This window comes from Oncorhynchus kisutch, linkage group LG15 (assembly GCF_002021735.2).
Source record: "Oncorhynchus kisutch isolate 150728-3 linkage group LG15, Okis_V2, whole genome shotgun sequence".
In the NCBI taxonomy this organism is placed as follows: Eukaryota; Metazoa; Chordata; class Actinopteri; order Salmoniformes; family Salmonidae; genus Oncorhynchus; species Oncorhynchus kisutch.
This window is the reverse complement of record NC_034188.2, coordinates 42,276,766-42,299,565: the sequence shown is the minus strand read 5'-3', so window position 1 is coordinate 42,299,565 and position 22,800 is coordinate 42,276,766. Positions and strand designations below refer to the sequence as shown.

General features: G+C 41.8%; 1 protein-coding gene across 8 annotated transcripts in view; it reads right to left on the bottom strand.

Annotated features, from left to right (window-relative positions):
• LOC109904739 (protocadherin-19) overlaps window positions 1-13,393 on the bottom strand; it is an 80,087-nt gene extending 66,694 nt beyond the window's left edge. For 2 of the 8 annotated variants that reach the window (XM_031790300.1, XM_031790301.1), the window contains exons 1-2: window positions 10,116-13,374; window positions 6,109-6,463 (exon numbers count right to left, since the gene is read on the bottom strand). In XM_031790300.1, coding sequence (XP_031646160.1) covers window positions 6,109-6,463; window positions 10,116-12,262 — 2,502 coding nt within the window. In that variant the 5' untranslated portion in view covers window positions 12,263-13,374. Of the gene's footprint in view, window positions 1-6,108; window positions 6,464-10,115 lie in introns of all 8 variants that reach the window. The other 6 variants (XM_031790306.1, XM_020501892.2, XM_031790303.1 and 3 more) reach the window with 6 other exon arrangements.
• Window positions 13,394-22,800: the final 9,407 nt, after the last annotated feature.

Sequence of the window (22,800 nt, the reverse complement as noted above, 5' to 3'; positions counted from 1 at the left end):
TGACTGATGGTTTTGCAAGAGCGTTCCCAAATCCATGGCTCACTCACAAATCAAACCTTTCTCGCTATAATTCCTGCGCTCATCTGCCAGTTACTCAATCAGGGGCTTCAGATAAGATGCTTCACTCTCTCGTATCCCTCTGAAGAGGAGACATTAAAGCACGCAAAGGTTCGCCCCCAACTCCTTCAACAGATAAAACACACTAGCATTTCAACATTTCAAGTTCAAGCAGCCAAGAATCCGTCAGATGCCACTCTGTAAAATCTTTGTTTCGCTTTTTCACCACCTGATTATTGTCTTTTCTTCTTCCTGAGCTTCGAAAATCCCCTTTTGAAATTGTTTAAATGGTACTCCCTCATCAGAGCTTTTTCCTGGAGCCTGACTGAGATTTCTTCTCAGCATAAAGCCCCTCAACGAGACAGCATGCTTTGACCTTTACTTTATCGTATGGATTTAGGGATGATTAATTGGATTAGCCTGATGAAATTTAGAGAAATACAAAAGCCCTAGTCTGTTGCCTCGATGGGAGTCATAGAAAATGTACAATTCTGTAGTTCGCAACATATTATCCCGCCATATGTGTTGTCACATGTATTAGTCAGTGACTTAAAGAGGAAGGCAACCAGATTAGAGAAGACAGACATTTTTCTCAGAAAAAGCTAAGTGAGATGGAAGGAGGGAAACAGGGGGCTTGGATCGTCCAATTACAATGGAAACATCACAAGATCAAAGACTAAACGTAGAGCGGCTTGAGTTTGTGTTGTGCCAGTCAAACCAGACCCAACACTCTAGTAAAAGGCAATAGGTCAGGCACAATCTGATTAGCAATAGCTCAAGATTATGATCAAGACTGCTAACTGAAATTAGCACACTGACTAAGTAGCATTTGATCCAGCATCCAAGCCTGAATGACCAGAGACACGACAATGTGCTTGGAATTGAGTTTTTTTCTTGATTCCTCTATGGTTTTCATCGGTAATGTAATTATATTTTTTTATGGCAGAGCTGCAGTCTTTGTCTGTGTCTCAAATGACACCCTAATTTCTTTAAAGTTCACCACTTCTGACCAGGGCACATAGGCCTCTGGTCAAAAGTAGTGCACTGTATAGGCACGGATGGGGGGGGGGGGGGGGGGGGGGGGGGGGGGGGTGTAAGGTGATTTACAGGCACAGCAGATGTGTAGTATGTGTTGACAGCACGACATCTACTTTGCATCCTCAATGTGGCATGTTGGAATGTGTTCTGTGCATATTGTCCTGATGTGAAGTGATTGCATGGGGGGTGGGATGATGTGCAGGCATGTAGAATATGGAACCCAGTACCACTCCCCATCGCCTCTCTTGCAGCAATATCAAAATGTAGGCTATTTCAAGCTATCTTAGAAAACAGTTAGTGATTAACAAATTGTTGTAGCTATCAACCTTGGTTTTGTTTACAGCATGGAGTTCTGCTGTTGACTGTGAGAGGAACAAATTCAAGACACAGTAACAGAAATGCCTTTGGTTTTGCCAAATGCTCCAAGTGCCTAAACTCGTCACACTGCAGAACGCCCGAAATTGAACTGTACGACATGTGCCATATGCTTACAATAGCTAGTTATGTAGCTATCTTTCAGGTAACAGAATGGGAGCATCTGGATGTGAATTTACCTCAATTAGCATTGAACTAAACTTGGCAAAAAATATCTGCTTACAGTTTCTCCACAGAAAGTCTCACACTTTAACACCAGGGAGCACAAAGACTGCCTCCCTTTTTTCTATTTCATTGAACACCATAATGAAACCCAATAAAATAAAAAATATGCAATCTGTTTCCCGCATAAGGATGAGCGTAAACTGAATCAATACCAGAGATAAGTAATTTTTTCCCCTGCCATATTCATTATCTGGAATCACAGGTGGAGATATAATAAAGCCACAGTAGTACACATTACCCATTCAAAAACACGTTATAGCCAAAGGCTATTCCTTTACTGTCTAATTGTCTCCCCCACCAACTGATCTGCTACAATTAAGCCATGGAAGAAAAAGAAATTAAACCAGCGACCTGTAGTCTTTTAATCTGCAACCACAACCACAGGCAGGTCAACCAAACATCTCTCAGCTGGTAATACATAGGTTATTCCTGTTTAACTACCATTTTACCATGCAGTTTCTTAGTACACCTAGCTTGAAATAAAGCACTATTAAAAATCTCTCTCTCTCTGAAGTAGGATAATACAACCAATGTCAACAAGCCTTGGTTTCTCTAATGACCTGGTTCACTAACTACTTCTCAGATAGAGTTCAGTGTGTCAAATCGGAGGGCCTGTTGTCCGGACCTCTGGCAGCCTCTATGGGGATGCCACAGGGTTCAATTCTCTGGCTGACTCTTTTCTCTGTATATATCAATGATGTCGCTCTTGCTGAGGGTGATTCTTTGATCCCTGATGCCATTCTTTGGACACTGTGTTAACTAACCTCCAAACGAGCTTCAACGTCATACAACACTCCATCCGTGGCCTCCAACTGCTCTTAAATGCATGCTCTTCAACCGATCGCTGCCTGCCCAGCATCACCACTCTGGACAGTTCTGAATTAGAATATGTGGACAACAATAAATACCTAGGTGTCTGGCTAGACTGTAAACTCTCCTTCCAGACTCACATTAAGCATCTCCAATCCAAAGCCTCCTTCACTCATGCTGCCAAACTTACCCTCGTAAAACTGACTATCCTACCAATCCTTGACTTCGGCGATGTCATTTACAAATTAGCCTCCAACACTCTACTCAGCAAATTGGATGCAGTCTATCACAGTGCCATCTGTTTTGTCACCAAATCCCCATATACTACCCACCACTGCGACCTGTATTCTCTCGTTGGCTGGTCCTCGCTATATATTCGTCGCCAAACCCACTGGCTCCAGGTCATCTATCAGTCTTTGCTAGGTATAGCTCCGACTTATCTCAGCTCACTGGTCACCATAGCAATACCCACACTTAGCACGTGCTCCAGTAGGTATATTTCACTGGTCACCCCCAAAGCCAACACTTCATTTGGCCGCCTTTCCTTCCAGTTCTCTGCTGCCAATGACTGGAACGAATTGCAAAAATCACTGAAGTTGGAGACTAATATCTCCCTCACTAACCTTCAGTGTCAGCTGTCAAAGCAGCTTACCGATCACTGCAGCTGTACACAGCCCATCTGTAAATAGCCCATCCAATCAACTACCTACCTCATCCCCATATTTGTTTTTGTTTTTCTGCTCTTTTGCATACCAGTATTTCTACTTGCACATCATCATCTGCACATATATCACTCCAGTGTAAATTGCTAAATTGTAATTACTTCAACACTATTGGCCTATTTATTGCCTTACCTCCTTACTTCATTTTCACACACTGTATACAGATTTTTCTATTGTGTTATTGACTGTACGTTTGTTTATCCCATGTGTAACACTGTGTCATTGTTTTTGTCGCACTGCTTTGCTTTATCTTGGCCATGTGGCAGTTGTAAATGAGAACTTGTTCTCAACTGGCCTCCCTGGTTAAATAAAGGTGGAAAAATACAAAACGACCTAATACATGTACTGGGTGCTGATGAGACCCATATACCTGTACACCAATAACACAAATCCTATAACATTAATGAATCTCATAAAATAAAATCCTCATTATTACATATGAAGTCTTTCACTCTCCTGTTTTCGATTATTTGTTTTTTTCTCTTATTCAAATCCTAATGCCATTATTCCATGTGGCTCAGCTTAGTGTTCATACAATAAGTTGGAAATAAACAAATATGATGCCCTAGTGTAAAACTGTAAAACGGTGGTTGACTCACAGATGATTACAGGAGCGCCCTCAGGCCAGGGTGAAGACAAACGTTTTTGAGGATAAAGCATGAACCTCACTAATCACAAAAGTGCCCCTATGTCCTAGCTAAACCTCGTGAAAATGTGGACTTGTGGAGTCAAGTGGGTTTGCTCACCGTGACAGAGCTATTATTGGTCATTTCACAGATGCACTGTTTGTTTGCGGTCCACATTAATGGCTATGCAATTGCACTTGACAACACTTTTTGTAATTTAACAGCAATGTGTGAATATTTAGCTACTGTCTTCTAAATGTCAGAATGGAGAATAAATATTTGGCTTTAGCTGCAGCCTGCTTGAGGGGGAGAATGCAAACACACACAGGCACATGAACATACTCCCTCCCGCCTCTCTCTCTCTCTTCACCCAGCTCATCTATCCTTTTTCCTCTTTCCCGCTCTCCCATTGACTAACAATCAGCATCTCCTCTCTCCGTCTGTCCACAGGAAATATGCACAGGGTCGCGGTCAAAGGGATGTTTGTCAACGTCATGTGGAACGCGGAGCTGCGACAGAGCTTGCATGTTAAGCAGACCCTCTGCCTTTATCAAGCCAATCACAAACGGGGAAAAAAATGTAAAAATGTGGTGGAGCCCAGACACCTGGCAATAAGACACTCTCCCTCCCTCCTTTCTTCCATCCCCTAACTCATCCGTATCAGACACCTCCAAGCTTTGCATATCAGAACCTCAGACCTTATTTGTCTCCCTCTCTTCTCTTTTTCATTAACAGAAACAAATAAAGGCCTCTCTAATCCCCCAGAAAATGTGCTTTTTTATTGGATGCTTTAAGCCTTCAAGACAGGCTACTCCACCTGTTTTGCTCATGGAGAGGTCTGTGACCTGAATGCTACCTGCGGGTACATAAAGGCCTGGGCACGGCATGGTGGCATGCACTTGTTCCCCCCTACCAGCGCTTGAATTTACAGGACATCTCTTTCACTCCCTCTTCCTCTCCCTCTCACTCACCCTCTATCTGGCTCCATCCGTCCCAGACAGTGCAGTAAATCAGCGTGGCTGTAAGTGGGGCCTCATCGACCCCGCGGGATCCGATAGGAGCTCAGATCCTCAGTGGATCAGCCAATCAATGGCTCAATAACTGTTCTTATGTTTCTGGTTTTGATTTTAGGCTTTTCCACCCTTCTTCTCACTGAATGTCAAACGAGGATTGGAGTCATCAAATATGTGATGGCTGGGGTTGCTTTATTTTGGACTGAACAGGATTGTGAGAACCCCCTACCCCACTGAGGGCCATAGAAGTAGGTCAAGCTAGAGAGGATGTCCAAGGAATCCAATAGACTATGGCATAGAGGCAAAAATCTATACTCTAAAGACCAGCTAGTCGGTGTACACTCTTGTCAGCTTAAATAGCCCACTCGAGCGAGGCCTTTGCTGTCTTCAGCCATACATCGCTACGTCAATACAATCAACCCTATGCATAGTGAGTTGACTATAGCTCTATAATAGCTGGCTGCGTGGGGTGCAAAGCTGCAGCCTTGGCCTTGACTGCATGACTAACACTGGAGCCTATTGGGCCGTTCGCACTGTTTGCACATGGAGCATTTAAGCAATGATTATTCTTTCTTCTACCACATGTGGTGGGGCTGATTAGCCGGGTCAATGCGTCTGGCAGGTGTTCAAACTCCTGTTCTTTTGCAATAGCTCAGCTCACAAAAAAACAAGGCAGGTAGGTGGAAGCCAAATAATCAATTTTGTCAGGCCTCCAAATTCGCGCTTGGCACGGCTCGCTCTCATCCACAGGTCAATCCCTGTACCTGGGTAAACCTCTGACATGCCTTTGATTTATTTCTCTCAAATGCAGCTACTAACACACAAGACCATACATGGCGGATCAGATTCTATTTCAAACGAGTAGGAAATGTACTGTTACACTGAGGGTATAGAAGTATGATCTGGTACGCTTCTGTTGAGAGAACATACCTGGTCAACGTGACAATTCATTCACATACCCCAGGTTAACCCACAGCGACTGTACTCCCTACAACTACTATTTTATACCCCAAAATGACTATACTCCCACTGGAAGCTGAAGCACAGCGCAGTCATGACAATGACTAGTGAGACTATGTAAGAGTTGACCGGACATGTCTTAACCATCACTCTCCCCTGTCCCATACACTCAACCCCGTACATCCACCCTCTGTCCCCCCTCTTCCCAAGGGCATTGGCACAGATTGGCACAGCAGCAACAAGCCGCAGGGACAGATCAGAGCGAACTAAGCGTGGTCTCACCTCAGGCAGCGGCATGCCGTTGATGATGAGGTCAGGCTGCTGGGGGCCCTGCCCGCTGGCGAAGGAGTGCTGCTGATAACTGCCGTGGTTGGGTGCAGCATTGCGTGAGTTCTGGTTGTCCACGTTGATGAAGGTGCTCTCGGAGCGCCTGCAGCCCAGCGGCAGGCTCTGCTGGTGGTAGTCGAAGTAGTTGAGGGAGGAGGTGAGAGATGAGCAACTCACCACGTTCATCTTGTCCGTCTCCTCCACGTCGCGCGGCACGAGGCGGATGTCGTTCTTGCTCAGCTTCTTCTTCTTGCTGGACTTCTTCTGGCTGCCATATGAGTACTCCGCCACCCTGCGCAAGTAGAAGAAACTGAACAGACTCAATAAAGCAGTGCTCTGTTGTATCTGCCCACAGGCAAACGCCATTCAGTCAGAGGCGCCCCGCCCGGCCATGCCAGGGTGCTGACCGAAAGTTCCCATGGTGGTGACCAGCTCATTGGTGGGCATTCAGGGTCGAGAGAGAGGAGCCAGGCTCAAGTCACCCCAAACCTGACCGCCTTCCCCATGCCACCAATGGAGCCATCATCCCTCATTTGTTTGCGTTTGCATGCTCGGCACAGTCGACATGTCTCACAAACAACAAGCACACACAATGCAAACATGCCAAACCACAAAAGCACACGTACGCACACACAGCAACAACAAGACAACAGACAATACTGAAGAGCACCAACCAAATTTTGCAATCATATTTAAAGCACAGCCCCACTGCTAACGTTAATTCCCTTTTTTCTTTCATTACCAAGCGAGGCCCACTGGCAATATGGAGTGCAGGAAAACTGTAAAATCAAATTCATTTCGAAACTAGTGTCTGTGGCTGTTCCCTGACTGGAGCAGAGCATTTTGATTCTAATCAGCCTAAATGAGAAAGCCGGAGATTCTTTATTGAAAGGATGCTGCTGATGCTCAGGCTGGAAGAAGACAATTTCCATTCTCCATCCAGGCTTGCAAATTCTTATGAGGGGAATTTTTAATTTTATTTTTATCCCTTGAATCCCTCCTGACCTGAGCCTATTCCTCTGAGTTTTTAACATGTCAAACATTTGCATGGACTCCCACTCTCCAATAATCAATTTTTAGCCCTGGTTGGATAGATTGTGTTATTTACACTTGTTTCTACCGTGCATCTAATAAAACTTGAGGCCCTGGTTGCATATGCACATGTAGGACTCCCCCATCCTTATTATTTACTGGATGGGTTCTCCTTTTCACTTAATAAGATGCTTTCCGGGTCTGTTCCTCCCTGCCTTCATTCTGGAAAATAAAATGTCAATAGCAGCCTTGGACTCTATCTTTTTCGGGGCATCTCAAAACTGTTATTTCTCTCTCTCGCGCACGTGTGTGCTCTCTCGTCTGAGTAGGGGAGAGAAGAGACTGTGAGGATCAAAAAAGAGTGCATCGTTCTGTCATTGTTCTCTCTAGTACTCCTGTGCCCAAAATCGAAAAATGGACAGGAGAAATCCTCCCGACTCAAAGAAAATTAGTAATAAATTGCAGATAAGTACTGCATAGGTTTGAGGTGGTAGCTAGCTACTCAGGAGCACTGCGCAGCAATATAGATTAAAGTACCCAGCAGGAAGAGGATTTTTATGCCACAAAACAGGATTTTTTAAGATGAAGGTTAGGTAGTGTTGGGCTGATATTATTTTATTTAGCTTAGTTTTTTGTTTGATTGGTTGGTTGTGTATTTTTCTTACAGAAATAGAGCATTGTGGGTCACATCCAAATGAAAGAGCGTGCTGGGAAATGTAGTAGGCTATGTTTTTCAATGTGGCAATGACAGACATCTTTGAAAAAAAAACAACAACATATAAACGCCCTAAATCCCCTTAAAGTTGGCTTAATAAAATTACTTATGTCCAGAGTCCTTTGCTTCACTCTCTAAGAGCATTGTTTTTTCAGAAAACAAACAGATGTTTTTATTCCAATGTCATTAATTACTGTCTGTGTGCTGTTTGTGTTGACAACAAGGTGACTTTGAAACTAGAAGCTATGTGACATAACAAGTGAGGCCCTAGGGGTGCTATCCATACCGTACATAGAATATTGAATGTAAAAGTGATCTCCTACTATGTGAACCCCTGATCAAATCTACATCTCTGAAGAATAAGGATTGGGAAAACATGATGCAAATCCATGAGTGCTTTATATTTTAAATCAACAGTGACCAATATGAACCATATGTGCCTCATGTGTGCCTGAGAAAGTCCACACTTTTTTTGAAAAATAAAGTTGTCTGCACACCTTAAGTATTTCTAGGTGAATAAAGGAAAAGAAAGTACAACACAATGTCCATTCTTGTAGGCTATGCTTCACAGCAGGGGTTCCCAACCTTTTTTCCCCAAGGGTCCCCTCAATAATTATTGTTAATTGAGATAGCCTATATTAAATACAACACTAATTTGGTTTAATTTGAGGAACCTATGAAAATGTTGTTTTGAAACTCATTTCCTGCAATTCTACATAGTTTAACATGACCTGTGACATATTTTAGGAAGGTTATTTAATGATTATAATAATAACAAATAAGGAAAATAAAGTATAGACCCGATTTCCCCAAATATTATTCTATTAACAGATGTGTTTTATAATTTTTATGAACCCTCAACTTGATTTTATGTATTCTCTTTGACAGAAAGTGATTTGATCAATTGATAGTGACAGAGTCACACATTGTATAAAATGACTTCCCAAGCAAAGTCCAATTTCTTTGACTCCTGGACTTTTGAAGGTCATAGCTCAGCTTCTGATTGTCATAGAGACAAACCAATACTCCCATGTGCATCAGAGTCCCATCTTCGTCTGGCATTTTACAGCTTGTTTCTAGCCTAATGCATTGCAGATTTATGCGTAGTTTTAGATCAAGGAAGGTCAAGGAAGGTCCCGAGCATCCCATGAAACGTTGGCGCCACGTTTGGGGGGCATGCCCCCTGAGTTGGGAACCCCTGCTTCACAGTGTGTTTAATGGATCTCAACCCAACATTTTTGTCAATAGTCCTTTATCCACTAGAGCTGACTGAGAGATGTGCATTTGCCTTACTTTATGGAAGAACCATACAAGGTCAGCCAATTGCCACACGTTTGAAACGGCCTGATGTAGCAGCACAACTAAAATGCTGTTCAGAGTAAAATATGAAATATGGTAATAGCTTCAGGTTAAATCCACAAATGCAATTTGGACATTTTAAGTGGTAATGTATCACTAGGAAATCAAAGTGGGAGCTGATGCTTTACAGAAGAAAATCATATGTTTATTATGATGATCAAGATAATAATGTGCTACATAATAATGTATGTCTCCTTCAGAGGCATAGTGGGTTCAAAGGTGGATGACATTAGTTTTAGTAGTAGATCCCTCTAGCATTAATTGTATTATTATTATTAGGCTATCATTATTGAGTTTATCATTGTGATTAGTAACAGTAATATTGATAATGATAATTATTATGTCATCGCTCTCACAGAATGGTAGGGTATGCTGTCTCCTTTAGAACATCCATTTGAACCCTTGGGAATAACATGCGCCATAAATTCAATAGCTGTAAAATTCAGATAATTGTCCAAATCTAGCCAAGATTATTAGTCCTAGGTAATGGTGAGGATTTGCAAAAAAAAAGAAGGAGTAAGCCAAGGACGCTTGGTCAAGGAGTCCATAAGCCATTTTTGCTTTACCAATTCGGAGCACCTGCATTCCTTAGTAGCGCCTAACATTCGGGCCCCTGGACATGCACTAGATATACAGCTACGTGCAGTCAGTACCAGCCTGAACTCACTCACTCACTCACTCACTCTCTCTCTCACACACACACACACGCACCACAATTATGCGCACCACTGAATGGGTACCAAAATGCGTACATGTAGGCCTATATGTAGGAATAAAATAAAACAACAGGCCTATAACCATGACCGACTGAAACACCAAACTAATGAGATGGATATGAAGGGGCTGTTTTCAGTACCTGCAGTTGTACGTTCGGATCTCCTTGTTATCCCTTTTGCACTTTACTGCCACAAAAATCATAGTGACAAACAGGATAGCAGCAATAGAGCCCAGGGCAATGATGAAGATCAACGACAGGTTTACGGGTCCAATAGATTCCTGAGCGTTCAGGTCCGGTGAGAGGTAAACTACAATGTATGCCGAGGCCGACAACGACGGTTTCCCGTGGTCGCGTGCCACCACTGTGATCTCGTATGTCGACTTGACCTGCTCTCCGAACATCTTGGTGGACCGCACCTCTCCATTCACTTGGTCTATCTCAAAGAAAAGCCTGTCCCCCTCCGAGATGGTATAGGTCAGCCTTCCATTCTCCCCCTCGTCATAGTCGTCGGCCTTGACTTGGGTCACCAGGTAACCCACTCCTGCATTTCTTGGAATGGATACCTCCGCGGTGCCATTTACCAGGGTTGGAGTGGTCATAACAGGTGTATTGTCATTCACATCCAAAACGACAATGCGCACCGTCGCGTTACTGGACAAGGACGGATTCCCCTGATCCCTGGCCAAAACTTTGAAGTCAAATGTTCTAGTGTACTCGTGGTCGAATGATCTCATGGAATAAATACGCCCTGAAGGATTTATGCTGACATATGTGTTTACGTCCATGTGTTTAATCTCACTGGGCACGATGGTGTATGAAACTGTGCCATTCATGCCCAAATCAGGATCTACAGCTGACACAGCCAGCAAACATGAGCCAGGAAGGTTGTTTTCTAGGACCATCTCTTGGTAATGTGGTTTTAGAAAGTGGGGAGGGTTATCATTTTCATCTGTGACTTTCACTACAAACGATTTAGTGGCGCGTAAAGGGGGGGTACCACTGTCCTCTGCTTGGATAGTTAGATTGTACGTGTCCCTCTGCTCTCTGTCTAGCCTGCCATCAACAAGGATGGTTGAGAAGCTCTCGTATTCCTGGAGCCTGAAAGGAACGTTGCCTTGTAATCTACACTGCACCTTACCATTCGCGCCCGCGTCCTTGTCTGAGACCCTCACTAATGCAATAACGTATCCACGAGGCGCGTTCTCACTAACTTCAATCAGCTCCGTGTTCACCGACAATAAACTAATGACAGGTGGGTTATCGTTCGCATCCATCACATTGACAGTGACTTTACAATGAGCCGGAATAGAATTGGGACCTAAATCTTTGGCTTGGACATCAATCTCGTAAATATGGGTTACTTCATAATCCAAAGGGCCATTTACAGTGATAATACCGGTTCTAGGGTCAATTTTAAATACGTCTCTCGTTTTCTCGGTGACGTAACTGTTAAACGAGTACACAACCTCACCATTAGTTCCCTCGTCAGGGTCCGTTGCATTCAAGTCAATTACAAGTGTATTAATAGGAGAATTCTCCATCACGTTCACTGTATACACAGGCTGGTCAAAAACTGGATTATTATCATTTGAATCTATTACTTTAACATTGAGCTGGACTGCGCCAATCTTTGGGGGGTCTCCACCGTCTTCTGCACTGATTTCGTATGAATAGTGAGACTGAGTCTCCCGATCTAAAGATTTTTGAACTACGAGCTCGGCAATCTTGGACCCGTCCCCCCTAGTCTTAATCTCCAGCCCGAAGAGCTCATTCGGGGTGATCGAATATGATTGCACACCGAAGATCCCCGAGTCCGGATCGCTTGCCCCCTCTAGGGGGAACCTAGTACCAGGGGAGGCGTTCTCTGAGATTTCAATGTCAATGTGGTTTGTGGGGAATCTGGGCGCATTATCGTTCAAATCCACTATTTCAACTTTAATGACACATATCTCCATAGAGTTTGACATCACCTCCAGAGAGACAGTGCACTTTGCCGTCTGTCGGCAAGCCACATCCCGGTCTATTTTCTGATGTGTGAGGAGAAGTCCAGCCGGGCTGAGTTCCACCCATCGCGGCTCTGAATTCGAGATGACCCGCAAGTACGGCGCTCGCGGTGCAATGGCAAATCCTTGCGTTTGTGCGTCCTTTGTCACGTTTCCAATGATATACCCAGCTTTCTGCTCTTCGTTTATCGAGTATTTCAAATTAATAACAGAATCAACCCCAGTCCAGCATAAAATAACTATCCAAATAATTTGTATAAAATCCATCTCCCTGGCGTACATTGTACCTGTTGATTTTCCTTATATTTAATTGGGACCTTGTATGATCACGCACACCTATGCATGTCAGAGATAACGGGAAAAATCATCCAGTTATCTCATCGAAAAGTTATCCAGGGAATACGTTTTGATAAAAGAAAAGGCTCGTATATGACATAAATGTTACTTGATTATATCGATATGGTCTACTTCATTGTACTCTTCTGATAAAAACCACATTCTCCAATCTGCTGCAACGCGTGAGATTTTGGGTAGGATAGAGCTTGGAAAACATTCTGAATAATCTCAGAACACTGATTTACCCATGTAAATCTGAGCAGTTCATATCAAGCAACAACTATAGCGATTGACACGATAAACCCAACCATTTCGATGCAGGGTGAAAAACCATGCAAAAAAATAATAATGTAAAAATCAAAAGGGATGAACAATCCGATGAACAGGTATATCAAAGGATAACGTTCAATGGAGATAAAATAATTGGCTAAAACATTTTCCAGTTAAATTCTTCCCAGCGTCATGATTCCGGTACCAAAACCACAAGGCGCATTTTAGACAAACTGGATTTTACGCATGCGTTCCATTCATTCATATTGACGATTTTTTCAAGTTGTAATGACTTTTCCTCTTCACTGGGCAATTATATCACACCAGATATCCGATTGAAACGTAAAAATGAATCCGTATTGAGAAAAGCCCTGAATAGCCAAAGTCCAGTTATCGAACGTAGACCAAGGATGCTGTTGTCGGAACTAGTCTTATAATGCTATTAGTGGAGACCACAGTTACCTTTTTATTTCCAGGCAAGCATTTAGAGGTTTTACTCTCTCTCTCAAAGTATTGTAGCTTATTTTACTAATTAATTTCCTTGGATCGCACACATGGAGACACCGAACACATTCCGCGGCGAGATATGGTCCATATCAAATCCATTGTGAAACTATATAGAGATAAAATGATGTTATACCGTCACAATAAGAAGCAGTTCGTTTCAAGCTCGCAGCAGAGCAAAATGCATGAAAATATCCGGCCTGAATGAGCTAAAAAGCACCACTCGTTGTCAGTAGGCTGCTAGTTGACTCCAATACGCGCTCCCGGCACCGCTCGCATCAACAGTACACACTGCCCCAATGCACAGCTCAGCGCCGAGCGCTCAGTCTCAGGACCCGCAATCCCCTCAACCAATCAGAGGTTACACAGGAGGTTTGGATTTGCTGGTGGGTGGGGCAAACTACAGCAACGAAAACTCGGCCGACTACCTGCACACTTGTACAGCTGTAGATGGAATGGGTTAAGTAGTGTTGATATAAATAGGCTACATTTGTTTACTTATCACTCGATGTTTATTATGTATTTAAAGAGATTGAACAGGATCCAAGCCTAGTACCGTAGTTCTAATTAACTAACACAGACACGCACATATATATAACGGGTAGACCTCTTGGTATGTTTACTATATTTAATATTTCAGGTTCTTGTGTTTCTTGTCATTTCAATGAAATCGGAGTGTTTACATGCTTTCTTTTGAAATACCGGTGTGTGTTGAGGCTTTGCCAAAATGCAGCTGCATTTTCTATTGGGATCTGAGTCCAATCCTTCAATGATGCTATGGCTTTATGTATCGAAATAATATTTGATTTACACGTGATTGCTGATGACATCAAGATGATATAAGCTTTATTTACATAATGGACATAGCATATTGCTTATTGTAGCCTATTTTGTTAAAGTGGATAGATTTGATCATGAAACGCTGTAAAGCGGTTCATTATTGGCGGCTTCAGACTGCGTTAGATGCGCGAAATGTAACACGAACCTTTCTTGAGAATCAGGTAGGTGTAGTTTGCCATGTAAAACGAGGTCAATTTGTTAACAATATAATGAGGATAAGTGTCATGTTGCATGTTATTTGTGGAACATCGTGTCTGTATTGCCGGACAATGAAACAAATGTGCTTCTAGTTGCAGCCTGCGAACTCCCCCTCTGTCAGAGCGCGCGCCACACGCACGCACGCGCGCGCACACACACGCACACTGCATTCCTTAGATGTGAATAAAATGACATGGTCACTAAAATGTATAATTAGGCCAACAAAACAATGCGATTGCTTTGATGTAGCAACATGGCATGCTCTAATTAAAATAATTTGCAATTATTGTTTATGATACTGCAGTCCTTCGGTCTCCTGAAAGGAACACTTTTTATGTTTCATATCAGTATATCTCTGATAAGACTAGGCTACTTCGATCTGCCTTTGGGTGCAAACAGCAATATAACTTCCCACGTCATTCCGTGGAAATGTAGTTGATTGTTGTATTAACAGCACAGAAAGCACACATATTTTTGTTTGCATCATGTCTATACAAATTGGCCAGGTCTTATTCGTAAAATGACAATTTGTTTGAGGATACGATAGACTGCGTACTATCCGTTGACAAAAATGTAGGATATTTACTTGAATTGGTCATGCAGCCAATATATATATATATATATATATATATATATATATATTTTTTTTTGTGTGTGTGTGTGTGTGTGTGTATGGGGGGGGGGGGGGGGGGTAGGCAGGCCCAGCATGCCTGTTGTAAGGCATATTTGTCCCTCGTGTGTTTTGCTGCCTTCTCACTCCTCAGCTCACTCCTCCCTCCAGTAAACATGGTTGCAGACAACCCAGACCATATCGAGTGCTAACAGGTTTCAAAGTCACAAGGGTGACACCTAGCGTCCTTTTGCTGCTTGGCTCAGTTATTGACATTGACCCAAATACATTTATGTCAAACATTTTGCCCATTGTTAAATTGCTGCATAATTTTCTCTTTGTCGCAGACCAACTTGCTCTGAGATATACGGTTATTTTGCTTTTCAGGTGTTTTATTCAGTTTGGAGGTCATTTGTTTCATTAATTGTTTGTATTAGGCCTACAGGTGTTTATTGTTTTGTCGTCATCGCCATATTTGTCCATAAGTTATGCTTGAAAAGACATATTTTGTATTCCTCATATCTTACTTGAGATGTTCTGAAAATTAAAAATAGCCAAACATCAAAAAACTATTATACCATATTTCTGGAATACAAAACACCCTAACAGTTGTTGCTATTTTACATTTATTTTCATATTTATTATTCTCAAACCTCAAACAGCCATCCGATTCCAGAGTGAGATAACTGTTATATTCGAATTACAGGATGTACATTCCATTGTGGAAGTTGCCAAAACACTGGTTGCATGTGAAACACAGTACGAATCACAGTACCTTTCACAGTCATGTGAAAAAAAGAGGCTCTACTAACACACTAATCCCTATAGATGTGTAACATTATGTGGATATTGAAAGTGCTTGATGGATAGATTTTATTTTTGATTTTGAGTTATTTTACACACAAAACTGCCAACTGTAGGCTACTCTTCTCTTTTTTGATAAGCAAAACAAGCTTTCTGAAAAAAGTACCTTCAGAAAGCATTCAGACCCAACAATGTGTTGTGTTACAGCCTGAATTCAAAATGGATTAAATAAATTGTTTTTCTCACCCATCTAGACACATTACCTCGCAATGACAAAGTGAAAACGTATTTTTAGAAAAGTTAGCAAATTTATTAAAAAATATATAATACGGTAATATCTACTGTAAAATACATAAGTATTCACACCCCTGAGCCAATACATGTTTTCATCACCTTTTGCAGCTGTTAGTCTTTCTGGGTAAGTTTGTAAGCACTTTGCACACCTGAATTGTACAATATTTGAACATGAAAAAAAATGATTTAACCTCTGTCAAGTTGGTTGTTGATCATTGCTAGACAGCCATTTTAAAATCTTGCCATAGATTTTCTAGAGTATTTAAATCAACTGTAACTAGGCCACTCAGGAACATTCCATGTGGACTTGGTAAGCAACTGCAGTGTATGGTTGATGTCGGAAGTTTACATACACCTTAGCCAAATACATTTAAACTGAGTTTTTCACAATTCCTGACATTTAATCCTTGTAAAAAATGCCTTTCTATGGTCAGTTAGGATCACCACTTAATTTTAAGAATGTGAAATGTCAGAATAATAGTAGAGAAAATGATTTATTTCAGCCTTTATTTCTTTCATCACATTCCCAGTGGGTCAGAAGTTTACATACACTCAATTAGTATTTGGTAGAATTGCCTTTAGATTGTTTTACTTGGGTCAAACGTTTCGGGTAGCCTTCCACAAGCTTCCCACAATAAGTTTGGTGAATTTTGACCCATTCCTCCTGACAGAGCTGGTGTAACTGAGTCAGGTTTGTAGGCCTCCTTGCTCGCACATGCTTTTTCAGTTCTGCCCACAAATTTTCTATAGGATTGAGGTCAGGGCGTTTTGATGGCCACTCCAATACCCTGACTTTGTTGTCCTTAAGCCATTTTGCCACAAATTTGGAAGTATGCTTGCGGTCATTGTCCAATTGGAAGACCCATTTGAGGACCAAGCTTTAACTTCCTGACTGATGTTTTGAGATGTTGCTTCAACATATCCACATAATTTTCCCACCTCATGATGCCATCTATTTTGTGAAGTGCACCAGTCCCTCCTGCAGCAAAGCAACCCCACAACATGATGCTGCCACCGTGCTTCACAGTTGGGATTGTGTTCTTCGGCTTGCAAGCCTCCCCCTTTTTCCTCCAAACATAACGATGGTCATTATGGCCAAACAGTTCTATTTTTGTTTCATCAGACCAGAGGACATTTCTCCAAAAAGTACGATCTTTGTCCCCATGTGCAGTTGCAAACCGAAGTCTGGCTTTTTTATAGCGGTTTTGGAGCAGTGGCTTCTTCCTTGATGAGCAGCCTTTCAGGTTATGTCAATATAGGACTCCTTTTACTGTGGATATAGATATAGGTACGGCTGCATCGTACCATGGTGTTTATACTTTCGTACTATTGTTTGTACAGATGAACGTGGTACCTTCAGGCATTTGTAAATTGCTCCCAAGGATGAACCAGACTTGTGGAGGTCTACAATTTGGCTGATTTATTGGCTGATTTATTTTGATTTTCCCAAGATGTCAAGCAAGGAGGCACTGACTTTGAAGGTAGGCCTTGAAATACATCCACAAGTACAACTCTTATTGACTCAAATGATGTCAATTAGCCTATAAGAAGCTTCGAATACCATCACACAATTTCCTGGAATTTTCCAAGCTGTTTAAAGGCACAGTCAACTTAGTCTATGTGAACTTCTGACCCACTGGAATTGTGATACAGTGTGAAATAATCTCTCTGTAAACAATTGTTGGAACAATTACTTGTGTCATGCACAAAGTAGATGTCCTAACCGACTTGCCAAAACTATAGTTTGTTAACAAGAAGTTTGTGGAGTGGATGAAAAACGAGATTTAATGACTCCAACAAAAGTGTATGTAAACTTCAACTGTATATTTGGCCTTGTGTTTTAGGTTATTTTCCTGCTGAATGTGTCTACCAGCATCTGTAGGAAAGCAGACTGAACCAGGTTTTCCTCTAGGATTTTGTCTTTTCATCCTCAAAACTCCCTAGTCCTTGCCGATGATAAGCATACCCATACGATGATGCAGCCTCCCCCATGCTTGAAAATAGGAAGAGTGGTACTCAGTGATGAGTTGTGTTGGATTTGCCCAAAACATAACGCTTTCTATTCAGGACATAAAGTTAATTTATTTTCCACATTTTTTGCAGTTTTACTTTTGTTCCTTATTGCAAACAGGATGCATGTTTTGGAATAGTTTTATTCTGAACAGGCTTCCTTATTTCACTCTGTCAATATTGTATTGTGGTGTAACTACAATGTTGTTGATCCCATCCTCTATTTTCTGATATCACAGCCATTAAACTCTTCAAATGTTTTATAGTCACCGTTGGCCTCATGGTGAAATCCCTGAGCGATTTCCTCCTCTCCGGCAACTGAGTTAGGAAGGATGTCTGTATCTTTGTAGTGACGGTGTATGGGATACACAATCCAAAGTGTAACTAATACCTTCACCATGCTCAAAGGGATATTCAATGTCTGCTTTTAAATATTTTTGTTGTTGCCATCAATTACCCTATCAATGGGTGCCCTTTGCAAGGCATTGAACAACTTCCCTGGTCCTTGTGGTTGAATCTGTGTTTGAAAGTCACTGCTTGACTGAGGGACCTTACAGATAATTGTACGTGTTGGGTACAGAGATGAGGTAGTCATTAAAAAAATCATGTTAAACACTATTATTGCACACAGTGAGTCCATACCAACTTACTATGCAAGTTAGTAGCCCTTTCCTGCAGTCAATCACCAAAAATGACCTATTTGGCCTCAAGGGTGGCATGTTATTAATATGTTTCATAATTAATAAAGATTATTGACAAAAAACAACTAAAATCCAGTATTCCTATGTCAAATTTTTTACATTTATATTTCAGTCTTCTGTGATGCATATAAAGTGTAATTTTGGGATGCAAACTCTAAATTTAGTACACTTCAATACATATAGCTGACATGTTACAGGTGTCTTCTTTTCTCAAGCCCATATCCTTTTGTGTGAGGTGTGTCACGGCATTGCAGGGGCGGTTCCTCCTGAAGGCAGAGGAGGGTCGTTAGTGATTGTAGCCACCTGGGCTTAGGGTATTTAAACTGTTTCACTAACCACTCTTGTCTCTCTCTCTCTGCTCCTCCAGGTATGATCCTGTTTTGTTTGTTCTTTTGTAGTTTTACTTAGTTTTCACTCAGTCATATTCACACACACAGATTCACGCATCCCTGCACTTTACATACATCCCACTTTATGATACTTTCACGCCTCATTCCTTTTTCTTGGTTTAAAGTTAATAGTTTTTGGTTTATAATAAAGAACCTTTTTGATTGGCCTATACCTGTTGTTCGCGTCCCCTCATTGAGCCAGCCTGTGACAGGTGTATACTTTTGTTTCAAAGTAGATTTGATTAAGACGACCAATAATCACTCTTTGTGACCATGATGGCTAAGGGCTGTTCTTAGAAATGATGCAACCCTGAGTGCCTGGATATAGCCCTTAGTCGTAGCATATTGGACATATACCAAAACCCCCCCAAGGTGCCTTATTGCTATTATAAACTGGTTTCCAACGTAATTAGAGCAGTAAAATAAATGTTTCGCCATACCCGTGGTATACGGTCTGATATACAATGGCTGTCAGCCAATCTGTCAGCCAATCAGCATTCAGGGCTCAAACCACCCAAACCACCCAGTTGCTGGTGCTTTTACATGACACTGGGTGGATTCTGAAGCTAGATACAATACATTTTTAATGGACAGGGAATTAAAACAACCATCGGTGACGGTGGGGCTTTTTACTCAAGGCTTTTATTTAAAACATTTAGCATAGTAAAGGTCTGCAAATCAGCCAGAGGATTTTATACTGTATAATATTCCATTTGAAATTGTGCACAGGTTGATAAACAAAGTTGCTATGTCATAGGAGAGTGGAAGGGAAACAAATCAATAATTTCAGTAGGCTAGCCACTCTGTCTCCATGAAAGTGGTGGCATATAACATAGGTGATGAGTAATAGAGGGGAGGAGACTACTGGACAAATTACATTCATTTGTTTGTCCTTTTGATTTTAAATGATTTGAGTGCTTTTTTATTGGTTGTAAACATAACTGTTTACATTTTCTATGCTAAGTATCGTTGTCATTTTATCTGTATAATTTGGTCAAAGCAATATTTTGATTTCAGACACTAATCTACTAATCTACTGTATATCCTTCTCTATCATCTAAGAGGAGATGATGGCGATTGACTAGGCTACTTCTCCCTTCATTATTAGTATGACTTTTTATTGTTTCAAAGTATAATTACCCAGAAACCTTCAGCTCTCATGAACAAAGTGGCCATGAAAATATGTTTCTCCACAGCCACAGATATTGGACCACATGTGGAGCACAGTTGGCACACCCCTACAGTGCATGTGAGGGGGTGGAGGGGTGTTACTTGTTTGCAGTTAAAGGAACCATACCTGATGGTCCTGGGTTCTGTTTACCTATGAGTCATGACACACACCTAGATTTCATTAATTTGTGCTAATAATAGATTGGAATAGATACCTTGAGTCCCATGCAGGCTTTCATAGAGATAGATATAGGTATTTGTCTCTCTCTGTTGTATTAAAAACACATTTAGAAATGTGTACTCTCTCTACCTTTGACAGACAGACGACAAGGGTTTTGTTGAGCTTGCGATATGTAGTGATGCATACGAAATTGGGTTTTAATCTATCTTGGCTCTATTCTTTTTAATGGAACAGAAATGGGAGCGAGGCACACTTGCTGTTGTTCGGAGACTGAGACAGTCAGACGGGTTCTGCCGTGACGATAGACTGAAGTGGGGAGATGAGATGGCTCGCTGTCAGAAAATGCAGAGACTTGACTGCACCTAGATGCTTTGAAGTCGGGGAGAAGAAAAGTTGCTAATCAGAGATGACAAAGGCTGTTACGGTCCTTCTCAAAGGGTTGGAAGTGTTTGAGGCAGCTCAGAAGTTTTTCTTTGTACTTTTATAGTGTACCACCATTGCTGACATTTGTTTGTTGCTCTCCGCACTGTTATCACCTCTTTCTAACCCTATGTGAAGTGCGGCACTGTGGAGGAGTATGGCGACGGACAGATGGTAGCAAAAGCTAGGCTAGTTAGGGTGAAGGGGAGCATATTTATACTTTTTTTGCCCAGAAGACTTGAACCTCCACAGTTCAAAGTACAGAGAGAATGATTGATTTTGTCTCTCTCAATATTTTTCTCTCCACCAAGGCATGTCTGCATGGCACACGCTTCTGTAGTCGGACTCCTCTGTCCCTGCTGCTTGGTTCGAAAGGAATAGCTGAGTCCCTCTGACGTTGCGTTGGCACTATCCTCACCCCTCGCTGCACAGCCCACCCCACCTGTCCATGCCGGTCTGCCCGCTGAAGCTTGGCCTGCACTCAGACACACGCCTTACAGGTAGCTAGCGGAAGACAGAGACCGACAATGGAGCGTTGATTCAGAACGAGCAAGATGGTTGTGCTTGTTTTGGCTTTTAGAACGACCTTATTATTAGTCTTCAACCACACGGCATAGCGAGAAATGTATTCCCCCTCACTGCCCTGGCCAGATGCTGAAGGCAAAAGGAAGTGACAGGCTTATTCTGTCTACGGGCCCTGTCCATGAATAATGTTATGCCTTCCACTCCACGCTATGGCGACTGTGATGATACATCTGTTAATATCTCCTTTACTCTTTTTTATCAGTGAGCACAGTACTAAAAGCACTGGTATAAGTTGGATAACAATGTTTTTTTTCTTATGCTAATATAACCAAGCATGTTGTTGGTTTGCCACAGTCTTAGAAGCACTGCTAGGTGGATTCCAGTCAGAAACTATATACACAAAACATTAAGAACACCTGTCTTTCCATGACATAGACTGACCAGGTGAATCCAGGTGAAAGCTATGATCCCTTATTGATGTCACTTATTAAATCCACTTCAATCAGTGTGGGTGAAATGGAGGAGACAGGTTAAAAAACGATTTTAAAACTTGAGACAATTGAGACATGGATTGTGTATGTGTGCCATTCAGAGGGTGAATGGGCAAGTCAAAAGATTTTAAGTGCCTTTGAAAGGGTTATGGTAGTAGGTGCCAGGCGCACTGATTTGTGTCAAGAACTGAAACGCTGCTCGGTTTTTCACTTAACAGTCCACGCCCCGAAGAATTGAGCCTGTTCTGAGGGCAAAATGGGGGTGGGGTGGTGCATTTCAATATTAGGAAGGTGTTCCTAATGTTAGGTATACTCAGTGTATGTCAGCAGAACAGTGATGTTGTTTTGCCACAGAATCTATTTAGATAACAAAACAGAATCTAGTTAGATAACAATTTTTTTTTTTTTCTTCTCAATATGTCACTATAACTGGGATGTTGTCCTTTGTCAATTTTATGATGTTTTTTTTGTATTATGAGGTTGACAATAAGCCATGGTCTGGATGGAAGCTCGTTGATGATGAAAGGCACAGGGAGTTCATCTTCGCTTGGTGTCCCTCACTCAACTGTAATACCACCCTTCTCTCACTTCTCTATGTAGCACTCAGGGTGGGAATGAAGTGAATGTATTTGTATTTGATGGCATGTGACTATTATATTAGTATAGTAGTATACAGTGGGTCAAAAAATTATGTAGTCAGAAACCAATTGTGCAAGTTCTCCCACTTAAAAATATGTACTTTTCATCATAGGTACACTTCAACTATGACAGACAAAATGAGATTTTTTTTTCTCCAGAAAATCACATTGTAGGATTTTTTATGAAATTATGGTGGAAAACAAGTATTGGGTCACCTACAAACAAGCAAGATTTCTGGCTCTCACAGACCTGTAACTTCTTCTTTAAGAGGCTCCTCTGTCCTCCACCCATTACCTGTATTAATGGCACCTGTTTGAACTTGTTTCAGTATAAAAGACACCTGTCCACAACCTCAAACAGTCACACTCCAAACTCCACTATGGCCAAGACCAAAGAGCTGTCAAAGGACACCAGAAACAAAATTGTAGACCAGCACCA